The sequence below is a fragment of the Motacilla alba genome, chromosome 5, assembly GCF_015832195.1.
Source record: "Motacilla alba alba isolate MOTALB_02 chromosome 5, Motacilla_alba_V1.0_pri, whole genome shotgun sequence".
Taxonomy (NCBI): domain Eukaryota; kingdom Metazoa; phylum Chordata; class Aves; order Passeriformes; family Motacillidae; genus Motacilla; species Motacilla alba.
The window spans coordinates 1,764,610-1,780,747 of record NC_052020.1 but is presented as its reverse complement, the minus strand read 5'-3'; the positions used below and the strand labels follow the sequence as shown (position 1 = coordinate 1,780,747).

General features: G+C 39.2%; 1 protein-coding gene across 1 annotated transcript in view; it reads left to right on the top strand.

Annotated features, from left to right (window-relative positions):
* The window catches only part of SLC17A6 (solute carrier family 17 member 6), a 29,299-nt gene that overhangs the window by 3,387 nt on the left and 9,774 nt on the right, over window positions 1–16,138 (top strand). The window contains exons 2-4 of the mRNA XM_038138888.1: window positions 107–359; window positions 1,261–1,379; window positions 14,541–14,655. Of these exons, the coding sequence (XP_037994816.1) occupies window positions 107–359; window positions 1,261–1,379; window positions 14,541–14,655 (487 nt within the window). The remainder of the gene's footprint in view (window positions 1–106; window positions 360–1,260; window positions 1,380–14,540; window positions 14,656–16,138) is intronic.

Below are 16,138 nucleotides of genomic sequence, written 5' to 3'. Positions count from 1 at the left end.
CAAGCCAAAGGAGCGAGGGGAACGGTGAATTCTAAACCTCCGGCTCCCCGAAATTGTTGTGCCTTCAGGCGGCCAGGCCTTGACTTTCCCTTCTTGTGTCGGGCAGAGTCCTAGAGAAGAGGCAGAAGCCCGGGGACACCATCGAGCTGACTGAAGATGGAAAGCCCATGGAAGTGCCCGAAAAGAAAGCCCCGTTGTGCGACTGTACCTGCTTCGGGCTGCCCCGGAGGTACATCATTGCCATCATGAGTGGACTGGGATTCTGCATTTCCTTCGGGATCCGATGTAACTTGGGAGTGGCCATCGTGGATATGGTTAACAACAGCACCATACACCGAGGAGGAAAAATTATAAAAGAGGTGGGAACTTTTCCCTCGTAAATCTCCCATCCTCCCCAGTACAACTCGCAGTCAAACACCTCAACACCGGTGGGACGGGCTCTGGATGGTTTCGCGGCATTTCCCCCCGCCTGAGCCCCGATGCTCCCCGGTCCCTCCCCCTGCCCGGTCCCGCCGCTGCCCCTCGAAGGACGGAAATCCCGTTCTTGACGCAGAAACAATTTCTACGGAATATTTCTACTTTTTCATTTCGGTTCCTAGCCCCAGTTAGTGGTATTTTTGTGCGGACAATTCTCCCCCCGCCGTCTTTCCCACACAGCCTTGAAAAACGCGGATATCTCCTAAAATAAACCTAGAGAATGGGAGAAGGAGGACATCGAATAAGGGGCTGTTAGCGGGTGCACGTCGTCGTAAAGGAGGCTGGGAGGTTTTGCAGGAATGTTCGAAAACACCAGGGTGAATTTGCTTTGACAAAAGGCGTTAAATGATGAGAGCCGTTTTAAAGCGAGTTAAGACGTGGTGAGAAAGATGCGGCAAACGCAGACGAGCCTTTAACACCCAAACCCCCAGAGCAGCCCCTCGCGGCTTGCTGCCCGCACAGGCAGGAGGTGAGTGCGGGCTGTGTCTGCGAGCCCGAGGTGCCGGCGCTGCCCGGCTCTGCCCCGCCTGCCCGGCCGTGCCTCGGCTCGGGGCGCACGGCCCCGCTCGCGTCCCGGGAGGCACGGGCAGTGCTGGGGCCGTCGCTGCTCCGGGCTTCGATTTGCTGATCCGGCGGGCAGTCCAGCGTTTGCCGTGGGGGGCTGGGGCAGAGCCCGGCGCCGGGACCCCTTGGCTCGCGCTGCGGGTGGAAGCTCTCAAGTGGCGCAATTACAGCCTTCCTCTTGTCTTTCTCTCTCTCTGTCCCGCTCCCTCGCATTGGAAGAAAGCGAAGTTTAATTGGGATCCTGAAACGGTTGGCATGATCCACGGCTCTTTTTTCTGGGGCTACATAATCACGCAGATCCCCGGAGGGTACATCTCATCCCGGCTGGCAGCGAACAGGTAACAGCGCCAAGGGGCCGTGCGAGCCCCAGCGCGGCCGCGCTGCGGAGCGGGGGCGCGGGGCTGAGCCCCGCACAGCCGGGCCCCCGCACCCTCACCTTAACCCCGCGCGAAGGCTCGGCCTTGGGAAGGGAAGGACCGCTTGCATGCGATCCGGGAACTCGGCTGGGATGGTGTATTGCTCACCCTCCCTCCGGCAACCCCCCGGTTTGGCGGGGGATATCTCATGCTGGTTTGCTTTTCCTTTAGACAGTCACTTAGGGAGGTTACGGCAACGATATTCTAAAAACACGTATTCAGAGGCAAATTCAAAGATTCATCATTTCATCAAAGCTTGAAAGGTTTTGTTTTGTTTTGTTTTTGTTTTTGTTTTTTTCCCGTGACTGAATTAAAGGATTTAATGATTTTTGTTTTAATGAAAAGGAAAACCGTCAGCAGGAATTTTTCATTAAAGCATAAATGAATTTAGAATGGTCGAAAAACATGTTTAAATGAGACTTCCACAATGAAAAGAAAGTGCAGATGGTCCGGGGACTTAAGGACTCGTTTCTATGGTGTCTGGCATTTTTTCAAGCACCCAGGGTGCGATTCTACCTGTTAATTAGATCCACTGAGTATTCGAGACACATGAGGCTTTCACATCCCTGCTTAATGCCACAGGCTCATCGTTTGCAGAAGCAGCAAAGGTCCTAGTGCCACTCTTCAAAACAGTACCTCACTAAGAGCAAACGGATGCTAAACTCAGTCATATGTACCTTTAACTCTTCTCAGGAGTGGGCAACATGAAAGGTAGGCCTGGATGGGCAGAGAGGCTTAGCCTGATGAACAAAATGGCTTATGTGTGCTTGAGACTGGGAGGAAGGAGAGGGCAAAAAATGGTCTCCTCAAGATAAATAGCTTTTAGGCAGGTCTACAGTAGAAACGAGTATTTACAAACAGTGAGATGCTCTGTAACTGAGGAAACACTAATATCCAACCCTTAAAAACAAATCAATCAAAACATAAAATTTTTTAACTGGGGTGTCCATTGTCTGTCTGTTTACAAGTGCCATCTTTCTGATAATGATTCAGCAATCTAAAAGACTTTTTCAAATAGCCATTAACAACCGTTTAAAGGATTATTTACCTTTCCTTCCTCCTTTAATCATTTTTGCATCTTTACACCGTCTGTAACTACTCAGGATTAATTGGAGTTTTGGTTGAGTAAAGGCTGCAGAACCTGACCCAGAGAATCAAAAGCCGTCTTCATTCACCCAAACAACATCGGAAAAGCCATTTGCACCTATTCAGATTTGAAGTGATGCAACTACAGAGATTTGCAAGACAATGGCAGGGACATTGCCAGGAAAAGTCAGTAGTAGAAGCACACAAGTTGTCATGTCCAATCAGATTTTTTCTCTTCCTCACAAACATTTACATTTATGACAATGACTGAGGACTACTCCAGTTAAGGTAGGTGTATTTTATCTAGTCAGGTATTACTCCTGTGGAAGCACTTTACGACTCAGGGGTATTGTGTCATTGCCAGGCATCTCACAGCTCCTGTAGGGAGCCCGGGTTACCTGGGGTATCTGCCCCACGTGGTGTCATGAAACACCTTCTTTCCTTTTTGTGTTTTTCACAACCAAGTCAGTGACTGTAACTGGACTAGTGATGTTTTTCAAGTTGGGAGACTGGTGATTATCTGTCTCGAGTTTATGAACCTTTCAATGATTCAGATACCATTATGATACTGCTGATACTTGCTGTGGTCTTCACATTTCATTAGCCATTTGGGGAATATGCATGAATGCTGAGAAACTTGTGGGTACCAAAGGATCCAGTCGATGCGATGATATATTAAACTTTTGGTTGACTGAATTCTGCTCAATATATGACACTTGAGTGCAGGTATTCAAGTGTCACCAGAGAGGGAAGGACCACTCTGAAAAGGAGTCTCACTGAGTGGGATCTTAAACCATGTGGGACTACAAACACATGACAAGCTTCCAGCATGACTACAGTAATCAGTGTAATCCCAGAATGTTTATTTTTCTTTATTTAGTGCCATGAGTGCATTCAAGTCAATGACGTTGACCTTGGATATTTGTGGGTAATTTGGACACACTGCTATCAGTATGGGTGTTGAAAAATTAGAGATTGCTTTAGAGATCTTTAATTGCTTCAAAAATGACAGTATAAAGTGATGCCTAGTGAAACAAACAGCAAGAACTATGTATTCAGGATACATGTATATAAAAAGATTACTAGGAGGTAATCTGATTGTAAGCATGCATAATACAAATTCCACTGGAAAAATTGCTTGGTATAAGCGTATGCTTTAGTCCTCTGGAAAGAGATGACAAGAATCAGCAATTGACAGCCATACAAATGAAAAAAAGCGTTAATGGTAACAATAATGAATACCCACCACTGGTCCAACCAGAGAAATTATGTTGTAGTCTTTTTCATTGGGTTTTAAATTCCTATAATGGAAGTTATGTTCTAGCTATTGTGAAATGTTTGCAGTTGAGGGATAAATAAGCAAAATATAAGGGATGAACAAGTGTTAAGGGCTGTTGCCATAGTGAGTTTTAGGTTACATGGTTCCATAAGTAAGCACACGTTTTGTTTATAACCTAGAAATTTAATAAATCGAAATTAAAATTCCCTACTTCACATTCATGCTCTTGCAGCTGTCTATGAATAAACCATCTGCTGTGCTGTCACACACATACGGAAAGGTGTGAAACTGTATTCAGTTTTATCACCTCATCTCAAGATAATTTGAGTATCATTATATTTTAAACTTCTGATACATCCTTTAAATATCCTTTGTGCTGGAAATCTGTAACAAACCCCTTGTCCTGCCAAAAGCAGTACTAAAATGCTGTGGCAGTATTTCCTCACTGATTTTCTAAGTGAACTGTTTAAACATTTACTGTAAATCAGGAAAGAGTCTTTGAAATTAATAGGGCATTGTTAGATTATGCAATGGCGAATCAATTCCCAATGCAGTTACATATTTAAAATAGAAATACCAGTTTTGACTGTATGTGCCAAGCATTTTTTCAAAAGTAAATCTGCAATAATCACGGGCTATTTTTTATGAAATGAAGCTGAGTAGCCATTTTAGCTCATTTGTGTATACTCCAACATTGGAACCTTCTGACACAAAGAGACCCAAAAGGCAGAATAGAACGCCAATATTTTAAAAATTAAAATCACCTATGGTAATGACACATATTTCCTATTATCTGTCACAGCTCAAATCCTGGCAGTGTTCACATTAAAAAATGTAACTACATGACTATACTACATTTCTCTACAATGTAACTATCTCTCATCTATGCTGAACTCTAAATCATTGTCATTCTAATCTGAATGAAATTATACAAATTAACATCTCACTTCAAATTAATCTTTGTTTCTGAAGTGCCATTCTTTTTGTTATTAAAGGCTAAATACTTCTTCCCAGCAAGTAATGTGATAGGATTACTTGTAAGAATAAAATGAATGATATTTCAGACAACTGTCAGTGCATCTTGTCTCAGAGTCCCACAGATTTTCACTGAAACTGTCATTATCATGTCAGTGAAATCAGAATCTCTCTAACTCTGCCTTAATTACAACAAGCATAAAAATTTAAGGTAAAGTATTGGTTTAGAAATACAAGTAGAAAGTTGTCCAGAAGTCCATATCTTTACATTTCCCTATTTTAAAAACAGAAATTGATCCATTCTTTTAGCAGGTAGGCATATTGTGTGTTTTCTGATTTACAAACAATGATTAATTCACAGCATGAGCAGGGGATTAGGGGATGATTAAACAAGTGCCAGCTTCTGAACTTCTGAGGACTTAAGATGACCTTGCATTGTGAGGGAAACCCCCCCAGAGCTGCACTTGCTAACCCCACCTTTCATATTCAGTCCAAAATCCTGCAGATTGAGCTGGTCTCTGATCCCGGGCGCTGGAGTGGGGCTCATCTGTTTCCAGGCAAAGAAGCCAATATTGCACAAAAGCCCCCAAGATGATTTTGTCACCCTGCTGCACTGCAGATTCTTTTAAGTGCCAGTCTTTCCAAGAAGGAGACTGGGGAAACTGGTGGCTGGTACTGCTGCTCCCTCTGCCATATGGTTCAGGGTCCTTCCATTTTTCTGTCATGAATGATGAAGCTGTTTTCACAATTTAATGATGCAACAAGGGATTTAGATGGGGGTTTTGCTTGATAAAAGGGGGCCTCAGATGTGTGACAAAAATTAATAATGTATCCAAGCCCTTATTATACCAGATTAGATGGCGGGAGGTCGGCTTTTACATATTAATGCTTCATGAAGGGAGGATAATAGGATTTAGTGTGAAGAGCACAGACACATCCCCCTCCTCCCATATACATGTATGAATGAAAATAACCTGGTTTATCTTGACTTAAGAAAGCCAAATAAAGCTGTTATACTATGGCTTCTGCCCACAGACTGTTTTTAAAAAAGTTCAGTTTTAAGCAATTCTCCTATGAAGCATATTCAGCCAAGGGCTGGTGCTTGGGAATAAGTGCTCATCTCTAATGGCAAAGGTAGATTATTCTCTCTGTTTTTTTGGGTGGCTGAGTTCATCTACCACTCCAATATTCATGGCACAATCCCAGTTTTGTTAGCCCTGTGCTGTTTTATGTAAATTAAAGGCCCAATTCAGAATAGAACACTACATTCTGTCTATCATTTAGGAAAACATAAATTGTCAGGGTGAGCATTTCACAGGGATGTGTTTACAGTAGAGGGGTCAACAGAGTCATTGGGAAATGAGACTGTACTAGACATAAGCCAGAATGACTGTATGTGCCACAGAACAGCTAAGCAGCGTCTCTCCATAATGGCTTCAGTTCTACTTAGTTAATTTGAAATACATAAACACAAGTCAAAGTTAATTTGAAATACATAAACATAAGGAAAAGTCATCCGAAGCAGGGCTATTATCACCGAAGGGGTATTGGGACAGCCAAAGGTGATACAGACACTCCATCATCAGAAGACATGAAAAAGGCACTTTATTCTTAGAAATCTACAGTTTTTATGGAAACAATGGTGAACCTAGGACCTGATTGGCCTTTAGGAATCTTCTCTGACACTACTGGTGAACTATGAATAGCACACTCTAGAGAACCACATCTAAAAACAATGGTCACAGAAGAAGAGATAATAATTGTTTTTTAATTATTTCTCTGAGCTTTCTCAGAGCTTCTCACAGCTTCCCAGGAAAATCCTGGGACACCTATGTCTCTCTCTGTTCAGAGGATGTGTGATTCCCACAGGGTTATCAGAGTGATTACAGACTGAAAAAGACAACTAGACTAAGACAAATATTATCAGGAGTATTTAGGTTACAAAGGAAATGAACAAGTGAGATGATAGGCATATAATATTAAAAAAATCAATACAGGTAGTGTAAGTCTTCCAAATGAGTGGCTACTCACAGTTTGCAGTCAAGGAGATGAATACAAAGAACAGCTGAAAATGTATGTGGAACCGCTGAAGAAAAACAAAAATCACACTATTATCAAGCAAAAATAATCTTTTCAGAGTCCGTAAGAGCACAGTTTATGTTTATGTACACTGGAAGCAGGTAAACCATCATTAATGGTGCTTAACTGTTAGCTCTCAAGGCACCTCATGCAAGACTGTTATAGGCTAAAATGTTATTTTCTCTGGTACTGAGAAGCAGCTGTATAACACTTCATTGACAAATGTGGAATTGTGGAACTAATTAAATACAGAAGGGAAGTAATCCTCAAGACACAAAATGCAGAGAACCAAATTTATCCTTGACTATTTTTTTTCAGGACTAAATCTAAAATTTTCCAAAATTTAGCCCTCCTTGTATATAACTACAGGAGTAGGGTTATGTTTGAAATTTGAGATTATTTTTTGCATTCCACCCTCCATTGATGAAAATCCTTTGAAATCCTTATCTGTATAAAATCCACTACACAGTTGTCATAAAATTACACCAGATACTTTCAGAAAATCCTGGAATGGTTTGGGTTGGAAGGGACCTTAAAGATCACCCAATTTGAACCCCCATGTCATGACACCCTGTCCAGAACAAGCTGATAAAGAAACTTCTTATTTATTTGGATTATATCATCCAGATATGTCAATGCTGTCAAATAACTTTGCCCCCAGTTCTCTTCTAGTCCTGAGTTTCCAGAAATCCTTACTACATTTACAGTGCTATCTAATAAATAAAACTGTCTCTGAAACAAAACCCAGGGATGCTTCTGAGCATTAATTGCGCTCTGTGCAACAGGCATCCTTAATCACCTCTATCTGCTTTGTTACTTCAGTCCAAGACAATTTGTACACTGGGTTTGATGCAACAAAATGTTATTTAGGTTGGTTGCATAAAAACACTTAATGTCACTGCCATTTTGCTCTGAAGGAATCTGCCTTTGCTCTGAGCAGTACTGATACAATCAGCCGTAACGTGTGCCCCATTAATCAGAAAACACTCCAAAAAGCAGTACAGATGTCCAGCTTTTGAGTCCAACACACAGTAGTTATCCTCCCAAACAACTCCACAAAACATTTTAAAATTAAACCTACAGATGATTGCTTTGATAAGTGTGTTATATATCTCTAAATCAGCAGAGACAGTGGAACCACAGCCTAAGCCCTGCAGGTTGGCAAGGTGATTTGAATGAGACAGTCCTGGTTTGAAACATTATTTAGCTGATTACATATTTAAAGAGCAAGCTGTCCCAAAGCTAATGAGCTGGAAGGAATGAGTCAGAGTTTTATCTAGACATATATAGATATAATGAGTTGTAAAACAAAACCACAGGTTGAGAGATTTCCCCAGCTGAATTCAGACAGGAAAGAGAGGATTGCTAGAGAGAGCAAATGAATGAAGAAAAAAAGCCAGACAAGGTCTAGAGAATCTGATTTGCTTAGTGATGCAAAAGAAAGAAAATAGGATTGAGGTTGTGGAAACTGAAGAGATAAAACCCTTTAAAATAAAACAACATGGTTAGAAGACTTATACTGGATATATGAATTAAAAAGTTGGAAAAGAAAAACTACTAAGTAGGGCAAATTCTTTTAACTTCTCAGATGAAAACTGATCTGTTTATGAAAGGATAATGCCGCACACTCGCCAGTAAGAACAACAGTTTGAATTTAATGACCCAGGATTCTATTACATTTAGCATCCATTCCAATGGTGCTGTCACCCAACAGTGCCCAAGTTTTTATAAAATACACATTGACATATCAAAAAACAGGTCTGCAAACAAGCAATGGAAGGTACAGCCTGAAAATTGTTTGTGGTCTTGGTATGAGTCAGGGGCATCAGTGGGGTTTGAAGAAGGCAGAAATGTAAAAGACTTCTTCTTCTGGCTTGCTGATACACTGGGATTTAATCTGCATGGCATTTCACATCAGCACTTGATCCAGTCCCTTGTATCCTCTGTTTTGCTAGAAGTCTCACGAATATTTTGGGATTATTTTATCTTCCAGCCTGGCAGATCAAACCATAGCAAATTCAGGTTATCAAAATGCACATGTTGTGTCTCAAAGTTTTAGAAGGGCCTCATCACACCTGATACAGGTAGAAAGGTGCTTTGTAAGGAGGGAAATGTTAAGTGTCAGTTAAGCCCTGAAATTTCTATATACTCAAAGAAAAATCTAAGTTAAGGAGTTGATCACAAACTGTCATTGCCAGCAACATTTACAGAAGAAAATATTCTGAAAAGCTGCATAAGCCCACAGACATTCCAGTTAGGTCCTGTCTTGCTTCTTTCCAGACATTGTGTTTTACTGGAAAAAATGAAGCATTTAATACAGCATTGAGCCTTGCAGCTCCTCTCAGCCAAAATATTATTTGGATTGTATGAAAATACAACATAACCATGTCTATGTTGTGTTGCTGCCCTTAGCGGGAGAAGGTGTGTCACTGATGAAAGACAGTAGGTAGGGTCAAATTAAAAGAATGCATTTTAGAAAACTTGAGCTGACAGAACAGTCTTAAAAGTCACATTATGTGATACATATTCTGTTGCTCAGAGCTACTGCTGCGCAAGGACTCTCCCAAATAAGCACTGTTCAAGACAGAACAGCAAAGGAGAGTCAAAACCCAGCCTAAGTTTTTATATATGTTTCATAAAGTAAGTCTTCAACATATTTAATGTGATTTCTGTAAGGAAAATGGCAAACCAACTCACCAACTTGAATCCATATAAATTTCATTCATGTTATAATGGCAGTTTTTTTTCATCTAATCTTTAAACTAGGTTGGGAAAACTTCAGAAGAAAGCTCATGTTTTCAATCCTCTTTATTTTCCACCCTATTTATCCGACAAATTTACCTAACAATTTTACCTAACGAATTTGTAACTATGACCAGGGAAAATGTTTTATCGCTGTTTACAAATCAAGTATTTGATCAATACACATACTTCATCCAATGAAAATAATATGCTCTAGAATATGATCAATATTCATGTGAAATTGTCACATCAGAGGTTTTTCAGAAACCACCATGGGTTACATTTTCCATGGGTTCTTGTTTACAGTCAGAAAAAACCAATTTATATTATTTTTAATTTAATTTATTGTAGTGGTGCAAAATGCTCTCACACACATCCCCACACACCCACCCACACCCTATGATTTGCTAGAAAACTAACAAAATAATAAAACTTTCCTATTCCATGGATAGATCTTCCATGAAATGATGATCAGTGGCACTTTGGAGGGAAAAACTATTCAGTTACAGTCCTGAATTAATTTTCTATGGAAGCCATCGAATACTTTCTATACTTTTGTACTTTTCAATGCAAATCTGCTTAAATACATGCAATGGTGTTTTGTAGTAAGTGACCAAGACTTACTGTTCTTTAATTATTTTGAATTTTAAATAAATTATGTTAATAACTCACTGATACAGCATATATTTACACATCTTAAAACGACAGCATTTTCTTGTTTAAATAAATGTTTTAAAACCTGCTTTAAATATACAGAGTTACTTTTCAATCTTTTTTAAAGGACAAATTTAGTTAAGGTACATCATATATTTTAGAAAAGACTCATTCAATATCTATAAGTTTCATTTTCTCAAGGTGACTTTGCTCATTTGGAGAAGAGAGGCATCAATAATTGTGGAATTTATCAAATGTATTAAAAATTGATATAAATAAAAATACAGGGGGCTCAGATGAGGAATTGATTCCACCACATACACATCTAAAAGGGCCTTTAGTTTGATGAATTCTTTGCAATTCAATGCAGCAATTTTCATTCCCAGCCACTGGGGTAAAAGGATGCCTCTAAGGAGGACGCCTCGCTTTCAGATATCCTGTATGTAACTCGAGATGCCATCCATCTGTCTAGCACTCAGCACTTGGAGAGCTCTGTGCTCAGCTCAGTTTTTGAGCTGACTCTGCTCCCAGCTGCGTAACGATATCTGTAACACGCTGCAGAATGCGCACGCAACGTGCATTGCCTGGCAAAGGTAGATGACAGTAGTGCTGCTGCACAGATGCAGAGATTAGAAATCTATAAATACACTTACTTTTCTTTTGCTTAAAAGAGAAAAATGAGCCAATTGACTTGGAACCCAAACAGATTAATCCCCCTTGCAACCTCAATCCGTTCTAAGCACTTCTCCTGAGTTGTCAAAGCAATTTTCTTTCTCTTCTCCTATCCCAAATGTCTCTCATTCAAATATGATTTTGCTATTATTACTACTTATATTGCAGGAGGATTAAGTCACAGTTCATGACCTTTGAGGCCAGTGTCAGCAAAACGCAAGATGAATGTTAGATTCTGACTTTAGGGACTGAGTCTACTCAGTATAGAAATAGAAATAGAAACAGAAACAGAAACAGAAATAGAAATAGAAATAGAAATAGAAATAAAAATAGATAAATAAAGCATAATTTTTTTTGTTTTAGGACTGCTTCTGGTCAGTTATGAGGACCAGAATTTATTGGTGTTTTCCCCCTCTCCTTTACATACTACTGCTGCATTTATTGTCTTCTGTATATGTTTATTTTCTTCCAGATATAGTTGCACAGTTGCTGATTTTGAGTCAGAAAGGAATTTTTTCGCAAGGCTAGGGGCTGCTGAAGACATGTCATGACATTTTAACTCCATCCTAATGCAAGGGCCAAGAATTATGGCAGAGCCATTGGTCTCGCCTGCTTTATCTCTGTGATATAACTCCCTTTTCCCAGAGCTCACCTTCAATCTGCTAAAGCTCTTTCTTTGTGCAACGGCGTTAAAACCTTTTGTGGGGTTTGGAGTGTGCTCAGAATGAAATGGATTTTCAAGGATACCTCTCAATGAAAGTGCAGCCACATGGATTTCCAAGGCTGAGCTCAGCCCAAGGGACATCCTGCAGTAAGGCTGGGCTCACTCCAGAGCCCAGCTGTGGAAACACAACTGAAGAGAGGTACCACAGGGCACAGCAGCTTTAAATATGTGTGTCCAGCAAGGGCCACAGCTCCTCACTCAATGTGACATCAGAGCATCAAGGGGGCAAACTGGCGCTTGTACAAAAATGCAGTGGGGTGTGGAGAGGAACGAACACTCCTGAACAAGCTGGAAACCATGTTCTCAGGGAGCTATATCTGTCTGAGAATGAACATTAACCATCAGTGCATACGACAGTGGAACCACACACACATTTAATTTGCCATGACAACATAAGAAAACTAAGCTTTCTAGCCCATTGCTGGAGGTAGCGTGGTAGAAAAATTGAGCAAGGTGCAGAAATTAAACATAAAGGATCATGAATCACTAGCTTAATGGACAGAAAAAAAATGTAAGCAAAAACAAAAAAAAAAAAAAAGGATTGCACAATTTGAGAGCTTGATGTGTGAATCAGCAAAATAGTTTAGAAATGCCCTAGGAACAATCAGAATGTTCCATTTTCCAACTAAATATATTAAAATGTGGGCTGCATTCAAATATATTTTGGTTGACTGTAGCTCAAAATAATTTTTACTTGGTCTAAATAATAATAGATATTGCTAAGTGAGATATTTAGAGCAATGAAACGGTAAGTTTTTACAAAAAACAGCACTATATCACAATATTTTGTTAGGTAGAATTTAGTATTTATGGAAATAAACTTAAGAAGATTAAAAAGCCCAAAGGAGAAATGCTTATGATATTTATGATTGTGTGCTGAGTGACACAAAGCAAATATAGGAAGATTTATTTGCTCTTGATTATGAATTATAGAGGAAATGGACTCACTAAAATAGCCACACATGACATCACTTTTAATAGAGACTCACAAAAAGCATAAAAAAGCCATTTCTTGCAAGAATCATAATTTAACTCGAAGTTATTCTACTTTTAAATCCCTAGATTTTTGGGGGGAGAGAGGAAATCATTCTTATAAAGCATAGTTCAGAGAGAGAATTGACTCACAAGTGATGCTGTGGAATTATTTCATCATCTACACCTTGATGTAACCGAATATTCACCAGTACTTCTGTGTCTAAATACAGGCAAGATTTTAATCTGGAAGAAGCATGTCTCTGATCATTCCTTCAGTTACATTTTCCTTTGTCTTCTAGAAGGAGCAGACTCAAGGAAACAGCTTCTCTTCAGTCAATATGAGAACAGAGGCAATTCTGGGAAACATAGCTTTCAGTTGTGTGCAAGTAGAAGCTGATTTCAGATACAGGATTAAAAAACTAGAGTAAATTTCCTTGAAGAAACCTATTGCAACAATTTGTAAATCTCATCCTTGTAAAGAGATGCCATTTTTTTATATTCTATCTTCACGTGATTTTAACAGGACAAGACACCACTGGAGGTTATGTGAACATGAGGAGGTATTAAATTGTAAGGAAATGAAGTGCATGTAGTTCTGGAGTAGAAACCTACACATTAGGAAATCAAGAGTAGAAGACAATTTAGGTCAAAATAGTCCTCACAATCACGTGTCAGTCAGTCCCAGCAAATGTATTGAACACGCTGACAAGCAAAGCCACAAATATGCTGTACAGGCAGCTAAATGTTGTTTAACTTGAGATAGAGATCAGAGGGAGCACAATTAGGAGAGGAGATTCTTTAGTTTAGGGCTCTTTAGTGAAGATTCCTTACCATGCCCTTTAATATGTGCCAAATAAAAGCGGCATGTACTCAGTTTGCTATTTGAAGATTTGTTTCAGACTGTGATTCTAAATACAGAATGTGGAATATTGTGTCTTTGAGGAGAATTTTCATCCTGCGTCTTTAGCCCAAGGACTGTTTCTCAATGACTTATGGCACTGTACCAGTTTCTGAGGAACACAAGTGAAGGTCAAAGGTTTCTGTCAAATCAGTTTCACATCAGATACTGTGATGTTGTATGTCATCAGATTTATATTTGCATTATATAGCTTTAGACAAAAAAAAAAGACACAATAATGCTGGAGAAAAGGTTTCCTCCTACAAGAGGTGGATATTAATCTAATAAAATAAAAATTCAGTCAAATCAGTGGAATTGAAAATGAATCACCACTTCATGCATTTATTTAGACTTTGCGCTTTATTTCAAATTAGGGTACTGTGGAATCAAAATGAGAAATCTTCAGTGAGTAGCCTCTGAAAAAACAGCAGTAAGAATTTTCTGGTTTCTACAGGTATATGTTTCCAGATTGATTATCCCTTCTGTCTAAGAAAATCCCAGCTCTAAAATTCTTCCTGATGCTTTTGGCCTGTATGAAAGTGGATTCTCTTCTGCTTTACAGGGAACAAATGTATGATGTCACTTTCTTACAATTAAAGCACGTGAGAAACTCTTTTACTGACCATCTGTTTTAGCACACTCTTTGGAGACAAATTCTAATTTTGTTTCCAGAGGGTGGAGAATTCAATCAGATTTGGTTGAAATTAGTGTGAAAATTAAAGTGGGTGTTTGTAGGGAAATTTATATCTATACCTGTGGTTCCATAAAATATATTTCCTCAGGAAATGATGCTAAATAGATGAACACATCCATGTTTGGTCTGGGTCTTACCAGACAGATTATTACACTAAGTAGATGCTTATCCAGTGCAGTCAGTATATTCCCCATATAAAGAAGACATGTAGGGAACATCTATATTGATACCTGAGCATATGTAGGACAAGTCATTGGGAGGACACCGAAGTCACTGACTTTCCCCCCTTTTTGCTGCCTTTGCAGAGTATTTGGTGCTGCTATACTGCTGACATCTTCCCTCAACATGCTAATCCCATCTGCAGCCAGGGTGCACTATGGATGTGTCATCTTCGTTAGGATCTTGCAGGGCCTTGTAGAGGTATGGAAAATTGTAAAACTAGTAAATGCAATAGGTGTTTCTTGTCCTTTAACTAGCAACTGTAGCTTTGGAAGGAAGATAGAAATGGTTCTAAGTTTATTACTGATTTTGAGTATAAAGGATTTCAATGTATGAATTGTTGCTATTTGATTTTCCTTCAGCTATAAAATGTCATGGCAAAATGAGAAGCCAATGAGATATGCATTTAGCACTGGTGTTTCACTAAACTCCTATACTGCATAAGGCTTATACTGGTGTAATTCTCAACAGTTACTTGTTGGTCAGCATCACAAAATAAATATTTAACAAAAACCTAAAGTTAAATCTTAAGTCCTGACCATGCCATGTTTTTGTTAGAATGAATAACAGATTTATCATAATTTAAAAGAGAAAAAAATATAAGTGAGGCTTTCCCCTTTCCCCTTTCCCCTTTCCCCTTTCCCCTTTCCCCTTTCCTCTTTACCCTTTCCTTTCCTTTCCTTTCCTTTCCTTTCCTTTCCTTTCCTTTCCTTTCCTTTCCTTTCCTTTCCTTTCCTTTCCTTTCCTTTCCTTTCCTTTCCTTTCCTTTCCTTTCCTTTCCTTTCCTTTCCTTTCCTTTCCTTCCCTTCCCTTCCCTTCCCTTCCCTTCCCTTCCCTTCCCTTCCCTTCCCTTCCCTTCCTTTCCTTTTCCTTTTCCTTTCCTTTCCCTTTTCCTTTTCCTTTCCTTTCCTTTCCTTTCCTTCCCTTCCCTTCCTTTCCTTTCCTTCCCTTCCTTTTCCTTTCCTTTCCTTTCCTTCCCTTTCCTTTCCTTTCCTTTCCTTATAACCTTTATATAGGTTATCTTATATAACCTATATATAAAATATATATATGGTGTATATGCATATACCACAATTTTTAATCACAAATTTGTGCACATTTATACATCTTAATCAGGAATTACTGTACATTTAATATAACATCTTTTAAAATGTTAACACTGCAGGCTTAATTTTTCTATTGCTAAGTTAAAGGTTGGTTTTGAAGAGAAACCTAAAAGGTAGCTGGTTTAAAATCAAGCCAAATAATATCATTCAAATACTTACTTTATATACTCAAGTAGGTTCAGCAAAGACAGAGGGAAAAACTTTTCTTATGAGTATATTTCTAAATGGTTATAGATCTTATTTTCTAGGTTTAGAGCAGTGTCACTTTAATCAGTATTTCCTAAATTTTGCTTTAAATGTTAGGTAAAAAAAATAAGGGTTGGATAAGTCCTGCATTAGAAAGACTTCAGTGAATCTGTGTTGTCATCCTTCCTTTGACTCTGATTCTTGTGCGCTAACACTCTTTAATTATTTGGAATTCTTTCCTGGAAGGGGGAGGGGGAGCAAAAGGAAACATGTTTTATATTTGTTTCATACAATCTTTTTAATGATTTGGAGTGATATACAAAACCCATTTCAACTTGAATAGATATTGACTTTTTCTGTGGCTGTGCTCAGATTTTGCTATAAAGGTGCAA